Source organism: Gastrolobium bilobum, unplaced genomic scaffold (genome assembly GCF_033153095.1).
Source record: "Gastrolobium bilobum isolate Gb01-03AN ecotype WA unplaced genomic scaffold, APGP_CSIRO_Gbil_v1 utg2535, whole genome shotgun sequence".
NCBI classification, from domain to species: domain Eukaryota; kingdom Viridiplantae; phylum Streptophyta; class Magnoliopsida; order Fabales; family Fabaceae; genus Gastrolobium; species Gastrolobium bilobum.
Window position 1 is genome coordinate 19532 of NW_026897536.1, and position 27041 is coordinate 46572.

Sequence of the window (27041 nt, forward strand, 5' to 3'; positions counted from 1 at the left end):
GGCAATGCGGGTGACAAGGGATATCTTATATATGAAAGAAATATACTGGATTGTTTAATGGAGTTTTAGGATGTATGTGTTGGGGACATGGGACATTCATATATTGTAGTTTTAGGATGTCGGCATGGCATGTCATTGATTGTTTTTCTTATGCCTTGAAGATTAATTCTATTCACTTCTTTATGGTGTGTAGTCCAAAGTCATCTTTAATTTAGCCATTTTGTGAAACTTTCCCATCCCCTAAACCATGTTTGTTATTTGATAATGACCTTTTGTACACTTCTGTTACAGGATTCTTTGGTTACTTTGATGCAACTCTTTTCAAGGATGTGCATCTTGGAAGCGAACCTTCAAAAGCAACGCCAAATGTGTTCTCTTGGTATATTTACCTTTGTTTTCTCTTTTTTAATTTATTTTTTTTGAAAAGAGAGAAAATTTTATTAGAGTAGCAAAATAGAAATTACTTGCTCAGAGGATAAGATAATCATTTAAAAAATAAAAAGAGAGGATAAGATATATCATAATATGAAAAGTAAATAAGGATAAAACACATTAAGTAAGCGAAGCTTGTCATTTTTTTATATTTATTTTTTATTATATTTTATTTTATTGAGGCGGTAATTTGTTAGGTTGAATGGTACCAAATCTTCTAATGGGATGTTCATTCGGTTGCATTTATTGTGCAATCAAAATGCATATATATTTTCTTTATAAGATGATTTATTAAAGAACTCTCCTAAATTTAAGTTAGATGTTTTGTCTGTCCAATTAGATTGAGGGAGTATTTATTTAATTACTTCACGTGCCACCCCGACTTACTACTTACGATCATAAATCAAAGTGGATTCTCAAATCTACATCTTGTTTGGTTTATTGTGTAGGTTTCCAATGTTTTTTTCATTAAGGACACCGATTTGTGTGGATCCTGGTTCTCCCCTGATAGTTCATTTCTGGCGCTGTTGTGATTCTAAAAAGGTTGGTATTGTATCATTTGCTGCATTTCATCTTATTTCTCTTCATCCTGGCATCTTTTTTTTTCCATTTCATATTATCGATTTCTTCGTGGAATTTGAAACAGGTTTGGTATGAGTGGTGTGTTACATCTCCTTCTTCATCCCCGGTTCACAATTGTAATGGTCGCTCATACTGGGTGGAGCTTTAGAGTGGCATTTACTTCTCGGGATATTTGGCAGGGTCTTGGTGGAAGTTTGTGCCAACCCAACTTTTAGGCTTTAGTAGAAATTGGGCTTTAGTGGAACACAAATGATACTTCAAAAACTAAGTACTGACTACAAATTAATCGATTTTTGGAATTAGTATCCCAGTGGTTCCCTTAATATCATCATTTCGTTTTAGGAAATAATGTTGTACAAAAAAGATGTTTGGGAAGATTTATCCTTCTGATAATTACTGCTCCAATATAAGTTCAAATTTCTTGGAAATTTTGGTGAGATTCTTGTGTGTTTAATTTCAATCCGAATAATTGAGATTTCTCTGCATAGGATAATTTTTGTATTATTATTTCAAGTCGTGCGTTGATGATGATTGAAGAATGTTGTTAAGAATTCAGATTTGGTACTTAATAAGGTTTTAAATGTGGAAAACCAAATAAAGGAATGCTTTGGAATCCGAGTAAATCAAAGGCACCTTTATATAGGTTGCCTTTAGGCACAAGGCCCATTAATCCAAACACGGGTAGGAGAAGATTTTCCTCTCCGAGTTGAACATTTTCCATTATTTATGTCTCTTAAAGATTCTTGGTTCTTGTCAGAACACATTTTGTTGGAAAATATACATTTTTGTGAAAAATACTCATTTTCTCCTGAAATACCTATTTTTCTGTGCTCTCTCTCTCTCTCTCCCCTCCTCAACAAGTCATGGAAAGCGGCCACCTAATAGAAAGATGCAAGAAAACGCTGGACAGAGAAATGAAATCGCTAGAGGCGACAGAAGTAGGGGTGGAAAAAATGAGCCAACCCGTCGGGTTGGCTCGTAACCCGCAAAAAATGAGCCGGGTTGGGTTGGCAAAAATGAGCTGCCAACCCGAGCCAGCCTGACCTAGTCCAGCTCGAAAAAAAATGAGCCAACCCGCGGGATAAATGGGCCAGCTCGCGGGTTCATTTTTTTTTTTAATTAAAAAAAATGAAACATTAAAATGTATAAAGGTACATTGATTTTACCCATGGAGAATGAGATATTAAAATGCAAATGAAATACTGGTAAACTATGAAGTGTGGGTGGTGATGCTACGATATGTTTGCAGAGAAGACGAGGACTCAACGTGGTTGAGGAGGAAGACCGATGGGGGACTAAGCTAGTGTATGTGGTCTTCGACGGTGAGGAGGGGATCCATACAGTGTCTATGGAGTTGGGTGATTTGCGGTGAAGGTGAATCGGTGAGGAGAGGTCCGGTTGAAGGAAGTGGGAGAGATGGTCTGCCACGGTGGGTATAAGTGGTGTGGTTGTGGATCGAAAAAAAATTAAAAGGGTGGAAGAGGTAGTGTGAGGCAGTGGTGGCTGTGGGTTTTTGATGATTTAGGATGGAGGTCAGATGTGAGTGTGGGTTACCAGTTTGCTATTTGGGTGATGAGACTATGGGGATGGCTGTGGTAGGTGAGTTGACCGGCAATGAGGTTAAGAGATTGGCTTGGTGGCCGGTGGTTATGGGTCTTCCGGTGAGGGAATCAAAGATTGGAGAAGGGTTTGGTGGTGAAGGAAGAAGAGGGATGAGGCTGTGGGTTGGATGGGTTGTTGGCTGAATGGAGCGGTGGATTGAGGTTGTGGGTCTTTGGGTTTTGGCTGAGCCAGCTCGTGAGTTTTTTTTTTAGCCAACCCGCGAGCCAACCCTAACCCGGCTCGGGTCGGGTTGGGTTGGATTTTCTCGCTCGTTTTTTTTTAGCCAACCCTAACTCGGCTCGATTTTTTCGGGTTGAATGCGGGTCGAGCCGGGTTGGCCCGTTTTGCCAACCCTAGACTGAAGGGCTTCTCGATCACCTTCAATTGAAGGCTTTTGAGCTCGCTCACTATTTTTTAGTTTTTCAAGGCATAGTACTCACGGTTTTGTGCAACAGCGCCACTGGTCTGAATTGTTCAGATCGGTGGTTCCTTTTCAACCTTTCTGGGTTGCATCGACCCTCAACTTGGCGGCTGTAGTCTCCATTGGTATCAGGTTTGTGACCGCTTGAGCGAGAGTGGTGTATCTTCATTCCATTTTTTATGTACAAAAGTTACTTTACCAACATCAAGGTTTGATTTCCTTTATCTGAGTTTGAGATTGAGGTTTTGAGTCACTTGCGGGTAGCACCTTCTCAGCTTCATCATAACGCTTGAGGCTTTATCCGAACGTTCCAAATAGTATGTAAATATTACCCTTGGGACTATAGAGTTCGAATCTTCTTTTTTGTTTTCAAGTTCTCCTCACGGTAAGAAGTGGGCTTGGGTCTCGCTTAAGACGGGTGCTAGGTTAAGGGTTGCCTTTACCATTTATTGTGATTCATATAAACACTTCAAGGAGTACTTCTTCTGGATGCACCCTCAGCTTCAAGCAGATGCTAAGCCCTTCTTTGTGAATCCCAAGAATGGTGAGAACCGGTTCAAACTCTATTGATCTAGGAGGCATTATGAAAAACCACCCGCCATTATTCATTCGAATATGATATGTTGTTTGACTCGAAAAAATATGTGGCTGATTGCCTTCATAAAATTAGGGATGAAGGAGGAAATGGACGACCAAGAGAGTGATAGATTATGGAGGAGAGAGAGTGCTCAATTGACTATTGGTTTTTGTCTCTTATTCCCGATTTGTTAGGAATGTTTGTTTCTTACTTTGGCTTCTTTTTTGCAGTTGAAAACATGTCGTCGGACGCCCTGAAGCTTGCCCAAGAGGCCCTGAAGTTTTTTCTATGTAGTCACTCAACATGTCAAGTTCTTCCCTTAGTCGTTGGTCATTAGTTTCTTTAGCCACATTCTCTTTCCTCCAAGATGGCTCTCCGATTTCGACCAAGATCATGGCGTCGTCCCGTAGGCTATTCTGAACAATGTTTCTCTAGTGGCTGAGAGAAGCCTTCTTGTACATGCGGCCTTCAATCAAGGCAAAACTAGCACTTCTTCTTACTATCTTTTTTGCTTTTTTTTACTCAGAATGATGTAACCGAGGGTGGAGACTGGTTTTCCACCCGGAATGATGTAACTATCGGTGAAGACCAGCTGTATCTTCATGTATTTTTCGCTCGGAATAATGTAACTTAGGGTGGAGACCGGTGCACCGTAACTTCCCACAGACGGCGCCAATGAATCGTTAGTGACGCAAGGAGCCAAGTATGTAACCCAGAAGGGTGTTGTGATCGCTATAGGGGTGTTCTTAGTAGCAATAGTGTAGACTAAGACTATGTAGGAAGGTCCCAGGCGCTTTGAATGACAATAGGGGATGGTGTTGAAATGGCTGCAATGGCTCTCTAAAGTGACAGAATAACAGCTCATGAATTTGTGATCTGGTCCTTCATAAAGAAGAAGAGAGGGGTACTTATAGTCAGGGTTGGGCCCTATCTGTGTAGGGAGACGAGCCAAGTCAACTACCATTGGGAGTAGCCATATCTGCTTGGCCTTGCTGGGGCAAGGCACTTTGCAGCTGCTGCAGTGCTAACAGTAGCTCCTATGTGGGGAAACATAAAAGGGGGGACACACTTTGGGTGCCTGTAAAGACAAAGGGGATGGGTGAGCATCCTAAGTAAGACATTCTAGTGTCTAATGTTGGGAAAGCTGTTGCGTGCAAGCAGGGAAGGCAATGTTAGGGCATCAGGGTTGGTGTTGCAGTGTTGGTAGGGCTGAGGTGGCTTGAACCTTGGCATTGGGCCTGCCACATTGGGCTAGCCTGAACAGACGATAGTTGTTGTTTTATGATCTGTGTAATGTGTTGTTGGATTAGAGAACACTGTAATGTTGATATGGTTTACTCCTTTTGGTGGGGCTTTGTTTTTACCCTTTTATGAGGGCATGTTGTGTATTCTGTCATTTAATTTTCTTATTTCTTTCAATTATGCTCTTGTCAAATAAATGAATAAACTTGGTTCATATGACAACTCTTAATCAAGGGGTACAGCATATATAAAATCACTAAGTAACAATGAAATCCCACGTTAAAAAACTGACCTGGCCAAGGCACATTTACAGTTATCCGGTCTAAGAAATAAAGAAATTGTAATTGTAAGAAAGTTTCATACTTGTATTAATGATGTTTTGTCATGTAATAATTAACATTTTCAAACTCATTAAATGCAGTGTTATCAAAATTTTAAAAAATATAAAATTTATTTATATTAATAATGCATCAAAATATGTCTAATATCATGATGTTTGTCTCAGGAATATGCTTTGTTACATGATATTGACCACCTTTTCTTATTAATAAGTGTTTCATATATGTTGAATTTATTTTATTAACCACATGTTGAGCCTAATTTTTTTGTTCCTTCGTTTTTCATACTCTTCGTTGTGAATATTCCATTCTTTATACAGGATTCACAGCTGTGTCAAGCTTCTCATATGATTTGTTACATTTATTCAGGAAAAATTAGCTCATAGATAGACTTGGATTCAGAAGATGAAGCCCTTAGGGTGGATTCTGAAACTACTCTTTCATTGTGATTTGTTACGTTGAATGGTACCAAATCTTTGAATGAAATGTACATTCGGCTGCATTTATTGTGGGATCAAAATGCATATATATCTTCTTTATAAAATGATTTATTAAAGGACTTTCTTAAATGTATGTTAGATGTTTTGTATATTGAGGGAGTATTTATTTAATTCTTTCACGTTCCAGGAACTGGTGAAATATATATATATATATATATATATATATATATATATATATATATATATATATATAATAATAATGAAATAAATTCCTATCGAAAAAGTCATTTAAAGAAGGACCAAGACAGAAGTCATACTTAATGTCACGACTTGATGCAAGTGGTGGTATGCTCTTCAGTTTATTGTTAAAGCTAACTACGTGTTTTTGTGAAAGGGTTCACTAAATATTAAAAAAAAAAAGATGGTTACTCTAAATAAAAATTTGTTGCGTTTTGTGGTTTATTTGTTTATTTTTACTCTCTTTTTTAATAAAAGCTTCCATTAAATAATATTGCTAAACTTTAAAAGAGAAAGAGAAGATGCACCATTAAAATGTGAAAGTGTGTGGTCCTTGTGAAGGGAGTAAGTCCGTAACTGATTCAAGTAGTTAGTTAGTTATAACTCCAAGAGAGCAACAGTTAGTTAGTTTAGAGTGCAAGCTCTGGAAACCGAAGCAATCATGTATATAAGTTTGCAAGTTTTGTAATTACCAAGTTCTCATCAAATTGTAGACTAGTAGTGTGATATTCATATGAGTGTATTCCATCTGATTAGCAATTTCATAACAAAGATTACTCTCTCGTTTCTTTCTTCTCTGTTCTTCCCTTCTGAATTCCCCTAACTAACTAACACACTGTGCAAGTGAAGTGAAGGTTGGTGAAAATGCCTCTCGGACATCGATTAGGGGATAATAGCCCTTCTCAATTCTGCGGTGTAGAGACGGAATTCAAATCTGCAATGTATCATGTCATCGATTTCAATATCACTGATGGAGGCTTCGATTTTGTTCTTGCTCCTCTGGTTCGTCTCATCTTCTTGTTTACAATCTCTGTACAGTAGTTTAAGATTTAGTTAAAAAGAAATGTCATAGAATATGCAGTTTCTTGATTCGTAAGAAAAACGATTGATCTTGCATTTTTTGAAGATAAGATCTGTTTTCTCCAGTCAAAAAAGAATTGGAAAACATATTATCTGTTACTTGCTGAGAAATGATTTTGTGGTGCAATGCAGACGGATCCTGATTATCGCCCAAGCTTAGCCCGAAAGTATCATTTCGGGTCATTTGCTGAAGGTATGCCATTTACCCGGTCAGACTTCAGCGTTGAACCATCACTATGGAATGAACACGTGGCAGGTATGAGTTACCTATTATTCTTATGACTAGCTTTTTTTTTTTCACTTTTTTATTGTGAATTTGTATATTTTTCATGTATATTACTTTTTATGAAAATCCTTATCATTTCTTTCCTCTGCTAATTTATTTTATGACAATCAAAAGCAGTATCAAATTTTGCTTTGATAGCTAGTGCCTAGTGGGACACCGGACACGGTAGTTTTGCTTCATGACTTTTTAGTTGCTGAAATTATGTTATAGAAAAATGAAATGAGATAATGAAATGAAATATGCTACACTTTTGAGAAAATGAAATGAGAAAAATCTCGTGTAAACCTTTTATTAATTTACATTTATTATTTATCTCAAGAGCTTAAGGGTAGATAATTTACAGATCTACCATGCGGAGAGTATTACGGATTAATAAGATTAAGAAGGGAATAATTTATAGGTCCATCATAGCAAGCAAGAGATTTTTTTTACTTAACATTTTATTAGAAGAAAAAAGTGACAGAAATGGAACCCTAAAACACAAGGATCGTAGAAGGCCAGAAGCTATAATGCCAAATTAAAATAATTATATTCAGAAACTTAAATTATTATAGGAAAATACTATTATTATTTCATATTATATTACTTCTTAACAGGATAATAATATAGATACGCAGATAAAAAATTATTTTTCTAGTTGGGGGATTAACTTTACTATGAAATCCCAAAGAACATTTGACGAAATATGAAAGTCGCTGTCTTGGCCACCAGGTTATAAATAAAATTGAGTTATTCGTAAACTCTTTTGACCTAACTTGTTAAATGTTTAATTATACTCAGTTTGTTTTATGGGAGAAATGTGACTGTATTTTAGTATATATAATTAAAAGGAGAGAGAAAAAATGTAAACAAAAGTATATATAAAATAGGAGCAGGTTATATTTACAAACTTTTTTGTTTACAAACTACACTATGTTCTCTCAGGAGAACACTAATTTCACTATGTTCTCCTAGAAGAACATAATGTGATTTGTAAAAAAAATTTAAAAAAATTTGTAAAGGGATCCTCCCCTATAAAATATTAATAAATATGTATCAAAATATGGTCATTTCAAAAAAACAAAACAAATTCCTGTCCTTAAAATAACAAATATTTTTGTCTTGTTCTATTTTACAAATAGGTTTAAAATTCACTCTGAATCAAGGTTAAATTTTATAGACTTGACATTAAAAGCTAAGTGTGTATGTATAATGACAAAAATATTAACTTTGAACAATAAAAAGATATAGATAATGATAATTTATATTTTTGTTACTTACTAAATTAAGTTCTATTTAGAAAATTATAATTATGAATTTTCATATTAAAATTATTTTTTATTTTTATTTCATCATATAATATAAAAATTACTAAAAACTAAATTAATAAACTTAAGATATTTTAACAATAAATTTTATAAAAAAAAAATAACGTTATTAACCATTTAAGCTTAAATTTCATTAAAAAATTCAAAGTCAAATATTAAATTTAACTCATTTAATTAAGGGTGCATTTTTTTTCTAATATTGTTGCAAAGAAATTTTTTTCAGAGTAAATATCATTTTTGCTCTTCAGTAAATTTTACGATACCCGTTTTAGTCCCTAGCAAATAAAAAGGCTCATTTTGGTCCCTACAAAATTCAAAATAGACTCATTTTAGTCATTTTGAGGACTAATATGAGTCTTTTTTGAATTTTTGAGGGACCACATTTTCAACTAAATGGGTCCATTTTGAATTTCTTAGGGACCACGACGAGTCTTTTTATTTGTTAGGGACTAAAACGGGCATCGTAAAATTTGCTGAGGACCAAAAAGATTATTTACTCTTTTTTTCATCAACTGATTATATTTTATACTGATAGTATATAATTATAATAATAATTTTTTTTTATCTTCTTAAATATTGTCGAGTGATGCCACTGAGAGAGAAAACTAATTTTATCATTTCATTATGTACTATCGTAATATACAGTGTAAATCGGTCGATGCAGACAATTATTTTTGCTATTTCCCTTTAATTAAATAATCCAAACTTGAAAATCTTGAACATTTGTGAAGGCTGGATAGCTCCGAACTTCTTATTTTCCTTTTGCTTGTTTTTGAATAAGTTATGTTTTTTGATACCTTCTATTTATGAATGCATTTAGTTTTCTTCTTATTGTAAGTGTTTCATTGATGTTGAATTTTTTATTTTTATTTTTTACTCTTTATCTATGGTCTTGTTGGGTTCACAGCTGAGTCAAGCTTCTAATATAGTGTATTACATTTATTCAGGAAAAATTAGCACATGGATAGACTTGGATTCAGAAGATGAAGCCCTTAGGATGGATTCTGAAACCGTTCTCAAACAAGAGATAGCTTGGGCCTCTTATCTCAGTTTACAGGTGTGCTTTGGTTTAATCAAATTGGAGTGAATTTGATTTTGTATTCTTGTCCTTCTTTGTCTTAATTCCTTAGTGCAATGAGTGGTTTTATACATATTTATTGGTTCAGTTTGAAATCACTGCTTGTTTTGGTTGAATTGTGAATGCTTGTTCTTTAATTTCCTTGGCAGAAAGCATTCGGGTTTTTTGTCTTACTTTTTTCAACTCTAATTAGATGTTATACTTCTGATTCTCAGTGTAATTAGAAAAACTAAAGTGAAATGATTTCAAGAGTTGTTTGATTAGGACCTTGATATTTGGAAATTGATTTTGGTTATTAGGGTACCAAACTATCAGAGAAACCTGTTGGAAAATGATAAGTTATGTGAATACATATTATTTCACGGGAAAATCCATGAGATTTCCCCAGCAAATCCCTATGGTATAATTAATAGGATCAAGGGAGTCAGCCACTGACATCTGACTCATATATTTCTGCTTCTCTTTGGTATTTTAACTTTGTAGCTAAGGCATATATGTTGATAATTCAAGTGTGAGTGATGAAGTTCCACATTGTATAGAAATGGACTAAACAAGGAATATATAAGTGAAAGGACTCAAGCCTTAAGGTTTTGGGTTGGATTGCCGCTTAGTCCATTATATGTTATTGTTGCTGACTTTGGCATCTCTCTTGTCCAAGTTAAAGTCCCAGAAGAATTACCTTGTGTATTGAAGTTGCTTCATGTTTGGGGACATTGACTATATTGCCACATTTTAGGCAAAATTTTACCTGATTGCCACTTTTGAAATTTTTTTTGCCAAAATGCCATGCCTGAATCCCGCTGGTCTGACAAGCGGGAATGGACTGGACACGTGTTAGCGTCTGAATGGTCAACCATTCTCGCTGGGCTGCCCAGCTAGAATGACAGAATGCTGACACGTGGCAAAAGCACAGGCATTCTCTGGATGTCTGTACTTTTGCCACGTGTCAGCATTCTGTCATTCTAGCTGGGCAGCCCAGCGAGAATGGTTGACCATTCAGACGCTGACACGTGTCCAGTCCATTCCCGTTTGTCAGACCAGCGGGATTCAGGCGTGACATTTTGGCAAATTTTTTTCAAAAGTGGCAATCAGGTAAAATTTTGCCTAAAATGTGGCAATATAGTCATTGTCCCTCATGTTTGTTACTAAACAGTATTACATGATATTATGTCATACTTTGACATGTAGTCACAAACAAATAGGAATTCTCTATTCGTTGTGTGCTTCATATAGTTTTTCTAAATTGTTTTTTTAAGAGCTGCAGGCTTGCTATCTTCCAGCTCCTAAGGGAACTTCCTGGGCTAATTATGCTAGATGTGTGAACCAAATCTTACAGGCTGGCGGCATAAATAACATGAAGGTGCCACTCTAAGTTCAAAATTTATGACTGATTCGTTGCCCTCCATGAATGTCAGTTCATCATTCTTATACTTCATTCTGTATCTGTAACTTTGCAATACAGTTGGTGCTTAGGTTTCCATTGGGGAAGACTGATGATGACTCTAGTGCAAGCTCCGGTACTTCGGTGAGTAAAAATGCTAAATCATGCTTTGAAGGTCTTGTTCTGAAGTATGTATAGCTGGGGTGGGCGTGGGTTCATATTGAGTATCTTTACTTCTTTCTTAAATCTCTCTAACTCTTGTATGCACGTGCATGTTTCTTCTCAGATGTGCACTTCTTGCCAATTTTCCTACTTATTTTTTATTCTTCATGATGAAACAACTGTCATCTTAATGAAATAACCCTTGATGTTGTAATGTCAACGTTCAAAGCTGCTGAATAGTGAGTTTTGATCTCATGATCAACAAGACATGGCACTAGAGATTCATTTGGTGTTCATCATTATTTTTTATATTTTAATTTTCATATAACAACAAAACTTAGCTCAGTATCAAATTATTGACGAGTAGACTTTCACGTCATGGAGATTTAAGCTTATAAAATTTATGATATCAGTTTAATTTATTTTCTGTCACCTTTCTAATCTTGATTCTCAGGTTGATTCTTGGGAGGCATGGAATTCATTTCGACTGCTGTGTGAGCATCATAGGCAATTGTGCGTTGCACTTGATAATTTGTGAGTACTTCAGAATACTTTTGATCCATTACACAATACCTTGATCTTACATTTTGTTCTTTGACTTATATTGTTGAACTATCTCTATAATTGCACCAATTCTTTATTAATTTCCTCAATCAAGTATACTTTCTTGTTAATAGGAGTATCCTTCCTTCAGACAACTCACTAGAACGTTGGTATGGGGAGCCTGTTATTGCCTATATAATACATACAGATGTAAGGACATATAATGTGTAGAAAATTAGAATTCAAACATGTTTCCGTTTTTATTTCCTATTAATTAGGATTGATTATGATTGATTAGGATTGATTATGATTGATTAGGATTAATTGTGATTGATTAGAATTGATTGTGATTAGGATTGTGATAGGATTGATTAGTCATCGCTTAGTCATTCTTAGCGATTCTTTCTTGTATAAATACTCACTCATGTAATTTATTCAATATCAATATACAAAAACTTCTTTTCAATATGGTATCAGAGCGGGTTCGTTCCTACCCTAATTCAAATCTGAAATAACCATCCAAACACTTCCATCACCGTCAAACACCTCCTAAACACCGCCTTGAATCTGTCCAACACAGAAACCTAGTTTACTGACCTCCGATCAAAAAAGTGAGGTGACCATTCGACTCAGAAGGATCCGACGAGTCGACCGCCGCTGGACCCATCGCCGTCAGCCGCTGCACGCGCCACCACGCGCCGCCTTCCAGACGTTTTTTTTCCGTCGCGACTTGCACAGACCTTCTCGCCGGCTTCTCCCCTTCCTGTTGCAGAGGTCAGATCAAAAGTTTACAAAACTTGATTTTTCATCAACGGTCAACCCTTCTCTTTTTATTCATGGCTTCCTCAAAACACTCTTTTTATTACCACGAGCAACCTCCTAAGGCCACTAGTCATGTGGTCCAGCAAGGTACAACTTTCCATGTTGATAGTCAAAATCATTGGATCCTTGATTCTGGAGCCTCTGATCATATGACAGGTAATCTTGGCTTGTTTTGTTCATACACTCCATATTCTGAACCTTCTCGGGTCAAGATCGCCGATGGCAGTTTTTCCCAGATTGCGGGACACGGAACCATTAAACTTTCTGAGCTGATTACTTTGACATCAGTTCTTTATGTTCCTTCTCTGACTTGTAATCTCATTTCTATTAGCAAGCTCACCTCTGAGTTGCATTGCTTTGCTAAATTCTTTCCACATGGTTGTGTTTTTCAGGAACAGGACTCGGAGAGGATGATTGGCAGTGCTAGAGAGGATGGTGGACTTTACTACTTTGAGGAGGATGTGACTCATGAAGCTGTTTTCGTAGAAAAAAACTCTATGTTTCCTTTTGATTCATGTAATGATGTTATGCTGTGGCATCGTAGGCTAGGCCATCCAAATTTTATTTATCTTCAGAAATTGTTGCCAAACTTATTTATTAATAAAAGTCCAAGTTTGTTTTCTTGTGATATTTGTCAACTTGCCAAGCATACTCGTGCTCATTATCCTTCTAAAGTTCACCATGACTCTTCCCCATTTTCCTTAATTCATAGCGACATATGGGGTCCAGCCCGTGTTAAAAATATTTCAGGTACTCGATGGTTCATTACCTTCATTGATGACCATTCTCGAGTTTGTTGGGTGTATCTTCTAAAGGATAAGTCCGATGCTGCATCCGTGTTTAAAAAATTTCATGCCATGGTTCAAACCCAATTCCAAGTTGCTATACAAATTCTTCGTACAGATAATGGCAAAGAGTATTTTAACTCTATTCTTGGAGAATATCTTTCCCAACATGGCATCCTTCACCAAAGCTCGTGTCCTGACACACCCCAACAAAACGGAGTTGCGGAAAGAAAAAACCGACATCTCCTTGAAGTTGCTCGGGCTCTTATGTTTACCACGAGTGTTCCTAAAATCTTTGGGGAGAGGCAGTTCTCACTGCCTCGTATCTGATAAATCGAATGCCATCTCGCATTCTGAAATTTCAGTCTCCTCTTTCTAGTCTTGTTCGTATCTTCCCTTCCTTCCGAGGTGTCTCCTCCTTACCTCTCAAGTTATTTGGTTGTGTTGTATTTGTCCATATTCCCTCCCATCAACGGTCTAAGCTTGATCCTAAGTCTCTCCAGTGTGTCTTTATTGGTTATTCTCCTACTCAACGTGGCTATAAGTGTTATTCACCCTCTCTTCGTAAGGTCTTTGTCTCTATGGATGTCACTTTTTCTGAGAATGACCCTTTCTTCCCCTCGACTTCTCTTCAGGGGGAGTCTATAGGAGTAGATGAAGATCAGTCATGGGAACCTATTAATGCCACAGTATTACCTCTACTTTTGGAAACAGGGGGAGCTACAGAATCCTCACCATCAGGAGCCTCCTCAAAATGGGGACAAGTTTATAGCAGGCGAAAGCCTCCTCAAAGTGTGAATAACCCAGAGCCTCTACACTGCCAGGATTCTGAACCATGTTCTAGTTCTAGCACCCCAATACTTGAGTGTCATGGTGAAAATGATCTACACTTGCCCATTGCTCTCAGAAAAGGTACTCGATCTTGTACTACTCATCCTATTTCTAATCATATTTCATATGGAAAGTTGTCCCCAGGGTTTCGTGCTTTCAATACTATGTTGGATAGTACAAAGATACCGAGAAATATACATGAGGCTCTCAATGATAAAAAATGGAGGGATGCTGTCTTTGAAGAAATGAATGCTTTAGAAAGAAATGGAACTTGGGAGATAGTGACCCTACCCAAAGAAAAAAAGGCAGTAGGATGCAAATGGGTGTTTACAATAAAATTCAATGCAGATAATAGCATCAACAGATACAAGGCAAGATTGGTTGCAAAGGGTTTCACTCAGACTCATGGGATAGATTATCATGAGACTTTTGCTCCGGTTGCTAAAGTCAATACCATCCGAGTTCCCTTATCTCTTGCTGCCAATCTAGATTGGCCTCTGCAACAGTTAGATGTGAAGAATGCATTCCTAAATGGTGACTTACATGAAGAAGTCTATATGGATCCTCCACCTGGTTTTGAAAAGGGAAATGAATCAGTGTGTAAACTAAAAAAGTCTCTATATGGATTGGAACAGTCTCCCAGAGAATGGTTCGACAAATTCACACAAGCAGTCAAAAGAAGAGGCTTCGTTCAAGCACAGACTGATCATACTCTCTTCCACAAACACTCTAAGGATGGTAAAATTGCTATTCTTATTGTATATGTAGATGATATAATTCTTACAGGTGATGATATTGAGGAATTGAACACCTTGAAGAAATTTCTAGCAGCTCAATTTGAACTCAAAGACCTTGGCACTCTCAAATATTTCCTTGGTATGGAAGTTGCTAGGAGCAAAACAGGCATCACTCTAACACAAAAGAAATATGTTCTAGATCTTTTGTTGGAAACAGGAATGTTAGGGTGTAAACCTGCTGAGACACCTGTGGAACCTAATACCAAGTTAGGTATTGAAGATGGGAATGAGGTGGATAAAGAACAATATCAGCGATTGGTTGGTAAACTAATCTACTTATCTCATACGCGTCCTGACATTGCCTTTGCGGTGAGTATGATTAGTCAATTCATGCACTCACCCAAGGAGAAGCATCTTAGTGCAGTCTATAGGGTGCTTAGATACCTCAAGAATACTCCAGGAAGAGGATTATTCTTTAAAAAGGGGTATAAAAGGACAATTGAAATCTACACTGATGCAGATTGGGCAGGCTCATCAGTAGACAGAAGATCTACCTCAGGCTATTGCACCTATGTGTGGGGAAATCTTGTTACTTGGAGAAGCAAAAAGCAAACAGTGGTTGCAAGAAGTAGTGCTGAAGCAGAATTTCGAGCTTTAGCTCATGGAGTTTGTGAAGGAATCTGGTTGAGAAGACTTCTTCAAGAGTTGAAGATTTCATATTCCCTACCAATAAAACTATATTGTGACAACAAGGCAGCTGTTAGCATTGCTCAAAATCCTGTGCATCATGATCGAACAAAGCACGTGGAAGTTGATCGTCACTTCATCAAAGAAAAATTAGATGATGGAAGTGTGCATTTGATATATGTTCCAACCAAAGAGCAAACGGCAGATGTCCTTACCAAGGGCTTACACCGTCCAGCATTCGAAGACTTGATTGGCAAGTTGGGAATGATCAATATTTACCTCCCAACTTGAGGGGGAGTGTAGAAAATTAGAATTCAAACATGTTTCCGTTTTTATTTCCTATTAATTAGGATTGATTATGATTGATTAGGATTGATTATGATTGATTAGGATTAATTGTGATTGATTAGAATTGATTGTGATTAGGATTGTGATAGGATTGATTAGTCATCGCTTAGTCATTCTTAGCGATTCTTTCTTGTATAAATACTCACTCATGTAATTTATTCAATATCAATATACAAAAACTTCTTTTCAATATAATGATTTAAATAGCAAGTATGGTGCTGCTGATCCTCGTCTAAGTCATAATGGTTTTGTTTGAAACTTTGCTAGTCCTTTTTGACTAATGATCGTGATAATAAGTACCTCCCAGAGCGTCATCAGAGGTTAATTACTCATTTCCTTGACCATTCTTGTCAGGTAAACATCCTAATTCTTTGAATCTTGTGACCTTGTAAATATTGAGTTAATATTAAGATTTGGATGACGAAATAAGGTGAGCCATGAATTATTTATAGTAATGTTATTCTCACAGAAAAAAAAAAAAAATTACATCCAACAAAACTTGTTCCTCACTACATTTTCCTTAAAGCTTGCGAGACTTCATGGGATACAGCCTCGGTGCAAAAATTACCGGATCATGAGGAATGAAATTTAGACTAAACCAGGTTTTTTACCTTCTAAAGGTACTGAGTTTTCTGAAACTTGTTTCTAGATCATTATATCTGAAAAGAAAATTCATACCCAAGCAATTGAAGAAGATCCTTATGATACTCGTTCTGCTGCAGGTACATTCCTATTCGTGTTTTATTGATTTTTCTTGTAAATTCAGATAATTCTTTAAGTAGTAATAATACACGAAAGACAATTACGAAAAATATGTGTGAAAGATTTACCTAAATATTTGTCCCAAAATATTTGAATTCATTGTTAATTTCGTGAACTCTTTTCATGACAATTAGCATTTCCCTTTCCTAGTTCTTCCCGCTTTTGTTTGGCATATAAGTAGTTCACAAGCACCATTTGTGGGTGTGCCCATGTGCCTGCTTGTATGTTCTACATTGTTGCCCTTGTTCCTTGGTTAGGAATCTTCTGTTCTTAATGTGTTTTTTTGCACTTAAGATTCTCAAAGACATTCTTTACGGCCTTATCTGGACTATGTTAGTCACCTATACCGAGGATTGCATTTTCTCTCTGAGCAAGAACGTCTCGAGGTATCTATCTTTCCATGTGTCAAATAGAAAGCCATGGCATTATCTACTGTTATCTTCATCTTGACGCTTTCTGTGTTTTATGCCAGTTTGGTTCCAGGGATGTTTTACGACCACCCTTACAAGTAAGTATTCTTTGTCCGACCAGCTGTACTTAGTTTTTGTAGATTTTAAGAGAGGAAAAATCTGAGTTTCCATCATATTCATAATCGATGAAATTGCTTGAATTTGTTGTAAAATAAGCATGGCAACAGGTCTGCCACTGAATCTCCTTAATCCTGTAACAAATAAATCCCTTAAATCTAGGGGGAAACAGGATAGAACTACACCAGGAATGTTTTAGGAAACAAGCCTGTTCAGGGATTAGCTTCTCAGATTTGCTTGTTATGTTATTTTCAGTTTTTAAATAAATTGGGGAAGCTAATCCTAAGATTTTATTGTCTTATGTTTTTATACATAAGAATAAGAATGTATATATTTATTTTTTTGTTTAACGTTAGAATGATATTATTGCGGCTGTTTTAATGTACAAGAAAAAACTTATTTTGGATACTGATGCAAGCAAAGGTAATAATTTTAACGTACACCAAACTGGTATGTATTTTTATTTTTATTTTATTGCACTATGTTGACGCATGTCCTACGCATATTTTAGATTAATTATTTGAAATTTTACTATTCTTCTGCAGCCTATTAAGAATAATAGAGAGGCTCTGACGTATCAGAATTTTGAGAAAGACAAAGCGAAACACAAAGCGGTATGGTAATATGTGTGAGGCATTCTCAATTTCACGTATACATTGATTTATAATCGTCCATCTTTGCCCTTATGTCTTCCATGGCTTGCACGCTAAATCTGATTAATGAAACTGTCATAGACTCGGAGTAAAAAGGAAAATTTGGAAAGGAAACTTGTATTAATCATATGGGTAGTACACCGTTGTGTTCAAGGAAATTACAAGAACTGGGAAGGAAAATTACGGAACAAACAAATGCTACAAAATTAGGAATTGAAAAAAAAAAAAAAAAAAAAGTGACTGACATCCAGAACAAATTGAGAGGTTCTAGTTCTCTCCCAAGAGCCTAAGACTTCGTTTGAGAGTTTGGAGGGAAAGAGAAGGAAAGAAATTCAAAGGACAGGAAGGGGAAGGAAGTGAAGGGAAACAAAGATATTTCATTTTCTTGTTTGGGAGTTAAAACCCCCCCAAATTAAGGAAACTTTAATTTTAAGAACAAGAAGGGTTTTGGAAGATTTTGTGAAAATCCCCAAATTCTTACCCTCACTTTTTTAAACTCACAAACAAGGGAAGAGATTAATAAAATCCTTCCTTTCTTTTCCCTCTTAAAACTAACTCCCAAACAAACCCTAAGAGTCTCAACTTTCCAAGATCCTTCCAAATGATTTCCCCTGCTATTAGTAACTATAGAAAGTATGAATGATGGAACCAGTTTTTCCATTAAAAACTAAAAGAAAAAAAAAACGTACAATAAATAGACACCAGAAATATTCCAGTGCAACAAATCCCTATAATCAGGGAAAGAGATAAAACTAGAAAACTGAATCCTATTTTAACTAAACAGGAAAAATATCAGAAACAAACTAATCCTAGGAATTTAAATAACAAATAACGAAACAAACTCCTAAGATTAAGGAGGAAAAATAAAACATTCTAGATGCTGAAAACTAGGGATTGCAACACTCCCCCTCAAGCTGGGTGGTAGATGTCCAGCATTCCCAGCTTGGAAATTAGTCCTTCAAATTTAATTCTTGATAAAGACTTGGTTAAGATATCAGCAATCTGGGACCCTGTGGAAATGTGACTTAGATCAATAATATTTGCATCAATTTTTTCCTTGATGAAATTTCTATCAAGTTCAACATGCTTGGTACGGTCATGATGGATTGGATTATTGACAATTCCAATGGTGGCCATGTTATCACAGAAAATCTTCATAGGATCCTTGTATTCGAGGTGTAGCTCCTTTAGGACTCTTAAAATCCACATTCCCTCACAAGTGCTTAAGGACAATGCCCTGTATTCGGCTTCAGCACTGCTTCTGGCTACCACAGACTGTTTTTTACTCCTCCAAGTGACCAAATTTCCCCACACATATGAGCAATAGCCTGTGGTTGATCTTCGATCGATAATGGATCCTGCCCAATCAGCATCCGTGTAAATCACAATATCACGGCTGGAATTTTTCTTGAAGAACAATCCTTTACCAGGAGTCATCTTTAAGTATCGTAGGATTCTGTAGACGGCTTCCAAGTGCTCTTCATTTGGGCTGTTCATAAATTGACTGACCACACTCACAGGGAAACTAATATCAGGCCTAGTGTGGGCTAAATAAATGAGTTTTCCAACTAGTCTTTGATATCTCTCAGTGTCTACCGAAGCACATTCTTGTTTGAGTCCTATCTTGTAGTTCGCCTCCATTGGTGTATCAGAAGGTTTACATCCCAACATCCCTGTTTCATTCAGCAGATCAAGAGTATATTTTCTTTGAGAAACTGAAATTCCTTCCTTAGTTCTTGCCACTTCCATTCCAAGAAAATATCGTAATTTTCCAAGGTCCTTGACCTCAAATTTGTGAGCTAACGTCTCCTTTAATTGCTTTATCTCATCCTCCCAATTACCAGTAATCACAATATCATCAACATAGACAATTAATATTGTAATTTTCTGATGAGGTGCAGTTTTAACAAACATAGTATGATCAGTTTGACATTGGGAGTACCCTTGATTTTTGACAACTGCAGTAAACTTATCAAACCAAGCCCTTGGAGATTGCTTCAAACCATAAAGGGATTTTAATAATCTACATACCTTTCGAGATCCTTGACCATCTTCCACTCCTTGGGGAATTTCCATGTAAACCTCTTCTTCTAAGTCACCATTTAAGAATGCATTCTTCACATCCATTTGCCAAAGGGGCCAATCTAGGCAAGCAGCAATGGACAAAAGAATTTTAATTGAATTAAATTTTGCTACTGGAGCAAAGGTTTCCTGGTAATCAATGCCCTGTGTCTGAGTGAATCCTTTGGCCACAAGTCTTGCTTTATGGCGATTAATACTCCCATCTTCATTATATTTGATGGTAAAAATCCACTTACAGCCAACCACTGATTTTCCTTGTGGTAAGGTAACTATCTCCCAAGTGCCATTTTTTTTGAGTGCATGCAATTCATCCTGGATAGCAGAACACTATCAGTAGTCTTAGATGCCTCAAAGTAGGATGTAGGAATGGTTTCCTTGTCAATGTTCTTGACTAGATGCTGCATCCTGGAGGAAAGATTAGCATAGGATATAAAATTACAGATGGAATGACTTGTACATGTCCTTACCCCCTTACGAAGTGCAATTGGCATGTGCAGAGCATCATCAGAACTTGGCAGCAAGGATTCAGTTTGGTCAAGTGCAGGACTAATGGTTTCTTCAGTTGGACCAGGAGCCAAGGTAATCTGTTTGTCAACATGTTCAAGCATCTCAGAAGCTGTTCTGTATTTGGGCCGTCGCGTGTAGACTTGCAGGGGCTGCTGTTCAGGCGGTTTCTGGAGCGGGCCGGAAGAGGATAAGCCATTAGATGAAGTGTCATTTTCCTGAGATTCACCTAAGACCGGTGTAGGGGCTGTTGAAGCAGAGTTTTCTGGAGTATTAGTCACAAACAACCATTCCTTGGAATTAGGGATCTCCCCCTGAATGGCGGTTTGGGAAAAATAAGGCTGATGTTCAAAAAAGGTGACATCTTTAGTAATGTAGAATCGATGTGTGGCTGGACTGAAGCATTTATACCCCTTCTGAGTAGGGGAATAGCCAAGAAAGATGCCCTTAAGAGCCCGAGGATCCAATTTACCACCTTGAGAGTTATGAATGAACACGGTGCAACCAAAAATTTTTAGTGGGAGATTTGGGGTTAAGGTCAATGAAGGGAATGCAGTGAGGAGTGTTTGGTAAGGTGAGGAGAAGTGTAATACCCGAGATGGCATGCGGTTGATAAGGTAAGTGGCTGTAAGAATAGCTTCCCCCCAATAATTTTTGGATGTATTTGAGGCAAAGAGTAGGCTACGAGCAACTTCAAGTAAATGGCGATTTTTTCTCTCAGATACACCGTTTTGTTGTGGGGTATTGACACAAGAGCTCTGGTGGATGATGCCATGGTCTTTTAGGTAAGCTGAAAGGTCCAAGTTAAAATAATCACGTGCATTGTCAGATCTAAGGGTAAGGATTTGGGTTTGAAATTGGGCAAGGATCATTTTGTGAAAGACTTTAAAGGTGGATGTGACTTCAGATTTATTGGCTAATAGGTACACCCATGTCATTCGAGTATGATCATCAATAAATGTGACAAACCAACGAGCACCCGTAAGGCTTTTAACAGTTGCAGGTCCCCACACATCACTGTGGATAATGGCAAATGGTTTAGAAGGAACATGCATTTGTAAGGGATAATGAGACCGAGTTTGTTTTGCAAGTTGACATATATCACATGAAGGAAAATTCGAATTCTCATTAAATAAAGAAGGGTACATCTTTTTCATATATTGAAAGTTTGGATGCCCTAATCTAAAATGCCATAAAAGAGCCTTATTCAAATTGCTAGTTGCTGCAAATGTGCTGTCTTGAGTCTTCATAACCGCGGCTATGTAAAGTTGATATAAACCATTAGAGACCCTAGCACTGCCAATCGTCCTCCCCGATGCCAAATCCTGAAAAATACAATCAACGTGGGTAAATTTGACTGTGCACTTTAAATCCTTGGTCAATTTGGTAATAGAAATTAAATTGCAGGTAAGAGATGGAACGTAGAGAACTCCAGTTAAAGATATGGTTGACGATAGGTGAACAACACCAATTCCGTGAACCTTGGCTAAGCCTCCATTTGCTGTTTTTACTGATTTTGCCTCGAAAATGGGAAAGTATTCAGAAAGAAGAGAGGAATTACCAGTCATATGATCTGTAGCCCCAGAATCTACCATCCAGGAATCACATTTATCAAGATCGGATTGGAGAGCTGTATGGAATGTACCTGATTGATGACTATCAGATGAGGGATTAGATTTGTCCTTATTGCAATCTTGCAGCATGCGTTGTATGGCTATCACTTGTTCCCTTGTAAATGTATGGCCTTCGGATTTTGCTTGCGGAACATCTTCTACAACTGCAGCAACATGATTAAAGTCTCTGTTTTGTCTTGGCTTCCAATCAGCTGGCTTGCCATGGATTTTCCAGCATGTATCCCGAATATGCCCAGTTCTGTTGCAATGGTCACACCAGAGCTTACCATTTCGCCTAGGTCTGGAGTCTGCATTGTTGGGTCTAGAGACAAAGGCTGCTGCTTCCAAAGGTGCATCAACTTTTGGGATGCTATTGGTCAAAACTTTGCGGCTTTCTTCCCACTTTAATTCAGAAAAAACTTCTCGCAAGGATGGCAGAGGGCGAGTGGCCATGATGCGGCTGCGAGCTCCATCATAGATTGGATTGAGTCCCAAAAGAAGGTTGTAGGTGCGGTCTTGTTCAACAATTTTCTTATACTGAAGAGTATCGGCTGGAGTAGTCCATTCATGTTGATCATAAAGATCCAATTGTTGCCAGAATTTTAGGAGTGAATTATAATAGCTGGTGACATCCTTGTCCTCCTGTTTGAGATCACGAAGAATCCCCTTGATGTGAAACAAGGCAGCTGTGTTATCTTCCTTAGAGAAGGCTTCCTTCACGCCATCCCAAATTTCCTTGGCTGTGGAGCACAACATGTATGTTTCAGCTATTTCAGGCACCATGGAATTCAGCAACCAAGACATCACAAGGTTATTTTCAATGGACCACTTCTTGTATTGTGGATGACTGGTTTCCAGAGGAGCAGCATCACCCGTACCGGTGAGATGATCTCCCTTGCCACGGCCTCCAATGAACATACGAACGCTGCGTGACCACAACAAATAATTGTCTCCATTGAATCGATGACCAGTGATGACTAATGCTGGACTATCGTTGGTAATGACAGCTGCTGAGTTGTTGTTGGTTTGGTTTGATGCTGAAACATTGAGTGGGGTTGTTGTTGGAGTGGTATTTGTACCGGTGGTATTGGAAGAAGTAGTTTGGTAGGCTCTCATGGTGCCAAAGAGTGGCACATTGGTAGCCATGGGTGGATCAGTCCCTTAAAAATCAAGCTCTGATACCATATAGAAAGTTTGAATGATGGAACCAGTTTTTCCATTAAAAACTAAAAGAAAAAAAAAACGTACAATAAATAGACACCAGAAATATTCCAGTGCAACAAATCCCTATAATCAGGGAAAGAGATAAAACTAGAAAACTGAATCCTATTTTAACTAAACAGGAAAAATATCAGAAACAAACTAATCCTAGGAATTTAAATAACAAATAACGAAACAAACTCCTAAGATTAAGGAGGAAAAATAAAACATTCTAGATGCTGAAAACTAGGGATTGCAACAGTAACCAGTCCCGTAGGTGTGACTCTGACCATCTGATTTCCTTCTAATTAACTGCTGCTGACTCAGCATTGGTAATTGGAAGCTGTAATAACCCTCCCAAATCTATTACGTGCCACATCCATGTCAGACTCAGCTGATTTATGTGAATACTACATAGGTCAACTGGGGGAGACCTTTTGTTGATCAATTGAACTGCTTGGAGTTCTTAATTAACATTGAAGTCTAGTAAATATAGCAGTTCTGCATAACTTGACTTTTTTTGTGTGCTTAATAAACATGGCTTAGGTTTCTTCTGTCTAAGCTTATAATCTAATCAGTAGCTTTCTTTATACTAGTACAAAAGAGCAATTTGTCAAGCCTTGCTGGACAGGGTTCCTGATGAAAAGGCATTAGAGACTGTCACGGTAAGATTTGTTTCTTTTTTTTGTGCTTCACGCATCTCATTTTTTTCTTTTTTCTTTTTCTAAAAGCACATGATAAACATGCACCACTCTTGTTTCTGTGTTGCATACCTAGAGGTTACTTTGTTGTTCCCGTGGCTAGGTATTGGTGGTAGTTGGTGCAGGGCGTGGGGCTCTTGTGAAGGCATCAGTACAGGTGTTATCTTGTACCGGAATGTGGCAAATGTGGATTTGGGTAATATCCTATTCTTTGGAGTGACTTTATGATCTTGATATGCAGGCAGCTAAAGAAACTGGGCGAGTGCTAAAAGTTTATGCCATGGAAAAGAATCCACATGCAATGGTTGCACTTGAAGTTAGTTGTAGATCTTGTTCTTACATATTATGTTTACGGTGATTCCTGAATTTATATACCAGTATAATGAATCTATTGCATATTACAGAAAGTAGCTGAATTCAATTTCTTTTTATTTTTATTTTAGAAAGACTTGGCTTAATATTCAATTTGTTTAAAGTTGAAGTAACTTGTAGCTGCCAACTTCTATACGATATTATTTCTTCAGCATTAGTTCTAGCTGAACATATTTTAATTGCTTGAATGTGTGCTAGTGCCACAAATTCTTTGTGATGCATTTCTATTTTGTTTTAATACTTGTTTTTATTAGCATATATGCGTCTGTATTTATATTGCATGCTTGCAAGTCGGGCATTATTGTTATGAGTTATTATTCTAGAAGCTTAAGTCCAAAAGAAAGTTCAAATTCTTTTTAGAGTTTGATCATTTTTAACATTTACGGTGGAAGTGTTTTGTGATAGGATTGTCCATTGTTGAATGGAGAGGAGGAGATTGAATGAATTCTATGTGTTTTGTTACATTACGGAGTGGTGATTGTATAACAAAAAAAGTTCAATAAACCTAGATGCTCCCTTTACCTTCCTATAATGCGCATAGATGCTCCAGCGAAAATAAAAATTTGTTACCAAGAGGTGCACACAAAGAGAGAAAGAGATCGGCTGAAACTATAGGATGGTGGGTCTTGTTTATAACCATTCTCCCAATGAATGAATGAATAAATTTTTCCCCCATGTTTATTAGAAAATGGGGGTCTTGTTTTACTGTCCGAAGACCCACCATCCTATAATCTTATGGAAGCTCTCTTCGGCTCTGTCGCGACCAACCGAAGATCCCCCAAAGGAAAGAGTCAATCAACAAGTCCAAGCTGCGATGCCTCAGCTCCATCAACAAAAAGTTTCCTTCTTGACCCTAGAAAATCACAGAACATTTCTATAGTTTTGAAATCTCTTGCAGTCTCACAAGGTGAAATTCTTGATGCACTCATTGATGGTAAAGGCCTCAATGCAGATACCCTTGAGAAGCTATCTAGAGTTTCACCAACAGAAGAAGAGCAATCTCTTATCCTTGAATACAAAGGAAACCCGGCAAGCGTTGCTGCAGCTGAATCTTTCTTATATCACATCCTCAAAGCTGTTCCTTTAGCCTTTAAGCGCTTAAATGCCATGCTATTCAGGTTTAACTATGACTCCGAGATTCTAGAAATCAAGGAATCTCTGCAGACCCTTGAACTGGGGTGTAAGGAGCTTAAAAGCCAGGGACTCTTTGTGAAGCTTCTTGAAGCAGTGCTTAAGGCAGGAAATCGAATGAATGCAGGAACTACTAGAGGTAATGCTCAAGCTTTCAACTTGGCTTCTCTAAGGAAGCTGTCTGATGTGAAGAGCACCAATGGAAAAACAACTTTACTTCACTTTGTGGTTGAAGAAGTAGTCCGCTCTGAAGGAAAATGTGTTGTTCTTAACCGCAATAGCAGCCTGAGCCGTAGTAGCAGCAGAAGCAGCAACAGCAGTGGAAACCATGAGAACAGTGCCACCTCAAATGAACTAAGAGAAAGGGAATATACAACTCTAGGATTACCCCTTGTTGGAGGGATCAGTTCTGAGTTCTCCAATGTTAAGAAAGCAGCACATATAGATTATAACAGTTTAGTTGGTTCTATCTCAGTCCTCTTAACCCGGCTAGGTGAAATTCAAGAGCTTGTTTCGCGGTGTGGAAATGGTGGAGAAGGATCTTTTGTAAAAGAAATGGACCAGTTTCTCAGAAATGCTGAGGAAGAATTGAAATTAGTGAGGGAAAAACAAACATTGGTATTGCAGCTTATCAATAGAACAACACAATATTATCAAGGAGGAGCTTCAAAAGGCACTGCAGAACAAAATCTTTTTAAATGACAAAATCTTTTTAAAAAGTGTTTTGTTACATTACGGAGTGGTGATTGTATAACAAAAAAGGTTCAATAAACCTAGATGCTCCCTTTACCTTCCTATAATGCGCATAGATGCTCCCGCGAAAATAAAAATTTGTTACCAAGAGGTGCACAAAGAGAGAAAGAGATCGGCTGAAACTATAGGGTGGTGGGTCTTGTTTATAACCATTTAAAACAAATAAAAATTCATTCATTCATTCATTCATTGGGGGAATCAGTAAAACAAGACTTGAGTGGGAATTAGATTATAGGATGGTGGGTCTTTGGACGGATTGGAGGAAAGCTATTAGTACTATGGAGGGGTAGACCAGTTTTTCTTCTTATGTTCCAAACGGTCCCTATTTACTCCTTTTCCCAATATTTTCCTTCTTTTCTTTATTTATTTGTTTAATTATTTTCCTCTTTATTTTATTTTTCCCTTTTATTTACCTTCTATCTTTGTTTTCACTTTATTTTTATTCTTTTTTGTATATATCTTTTTAATTTTTATTTATTTTAATTATATTCTTATTTATTTATGTATTTATTTTCCTCCTTTCTTTTCTTTCAATCTTTTCTTTCTTTTCATTTGGACTCATCGCCCACTGATCCCAACTAGTTTAGGTTAAAGGTGTCATTGATGTTGATGTTACATTGTACTTTACATTACTGAAACAAAGTATTACATTGTTGGCTTGCACTGTTTGAACACAATTTTACATATTTCCAACACTCTCCCTTAAGGTGAAGCATGTAGGTTATATGCACCAAGCTTATTATTACATATATAACCTATCTGATGACTCCTGAAACACTTAGTGAAGACATTTAAATGATAATTTTCATTGATGAAGTGACTAGTGAGTGAATGTATCTCTTGATAAGATCTTCTCTCTAATGAAATTACAATCTATTACAATGTGCTTGGTCCTCTCATGAAATATTAGGTTAAAGGCAATCTGTAGTGCACCTTGATTATCACAAAGAGCATTGGTTGCACAACTTTTCCAAATTTTGAGTTCTTTTAATTGTTTGATCCAAATGAGTTAGCAAGTGGCTGTGTGCCATGGCCCAATATTTT

General features: G+C 37.1%; 2 protein-coding genes across 4 annotated transcripts in view; both read left to right on the forward strand.

The window, feature by feature from the left end:
- Positions 1 to 6516: 6516 nt before the first annotated feature.
- Positions 6517 to 27041, forward strand: part of LOC133307784 (protein arginine N-methyltransferase 1.5-like) — a 34264-nt gene continuing 13739 nt past the window's right edge. The window contains exons 1-15 of one of the 3 annotated variants that reach the window (XM_061508335.1): positions 6517 to 6654; positions 6865 to 6988; positions 9273 to 9382; positions 10668 to 10763; positions 10866 to 10928; positions 11401 to 11480; positions 11624 to 11699; positions 15967 to 16053; positions 16349 to 16421; positions 16756 to 16847; positions 16934 to 16969; positions 17534 to 17602; positions 23637 to 23705; positions 23845 to 23898; positions 23983 to 24057. In XM_061508335.1, the coding sequence (XP_061364319.1) occupies positions 6517 to 6654; positions 6865 to 6988; positions 9273 to 9382; positions 10668 to 10763; positions 10866 to 10928; positions 11401 to 11480; positions 11624 to 11699; positions 15967 to 16053; positions 16349 to 16421; positions 16756 to 16847; positions 16934 to 16969; positions 17534 to 17602; positions 23637 to 23705; positions 23845 to 23898; positions 23983 to 24057 (1242 nt within the window). Of the gene's footprint in view, positions 6655 to 6864; positions 6989 to 9085; positions 9159 to 9272; positions 9383 to 10667; positions 10764 to 10865; positions 10929 to 11400; positions 11481 to 11623; positions 11700 to 15966; positions 16054 to 16348; positions 16422 to 16755; positions 16848 to 16933; positions 16970 to 17533; positions 17603 to 23636; positions 23706 to 23844; positions 23899 to 23982; positions 24058 to 27041 lie in introns of those variants that run through there. The other 2 variants (XM_061508336.1, XM_061508337.1) reach the window with 2 other exon arrangements.
- LOC133307791 (formin-like protein 8) lies at positions 24124 to 25946 on the forward strand. Its single transcript, XM_061508349.1, has 2 exons — positions 24124 to 24148; positions 24799 to 25946. Exons 1-2 carry the CDS (start codon positions 24124 to 24126, stop codon positions 25944 to 25946), a joined length of 1173 nt encoding a protein of 390 aa, XP_061364333.1.

What these genes read in the sequence shown, in the direction of transcription:
- LOC133307791 (XM_061508349.1), top strand. Translation starts at nt 24,124, where the DNA reads ATGAATCTATTGCATATTACAGAAA. An exon ending in TCTATTGCATATTACAGAAA is followed by an intron (nt 24,149 to 24,798) that starts GTAGCTGAATTC and finishes CATGTTTATTAG; the next exon opens with AAAATGGGGGTCTTGTTTTA.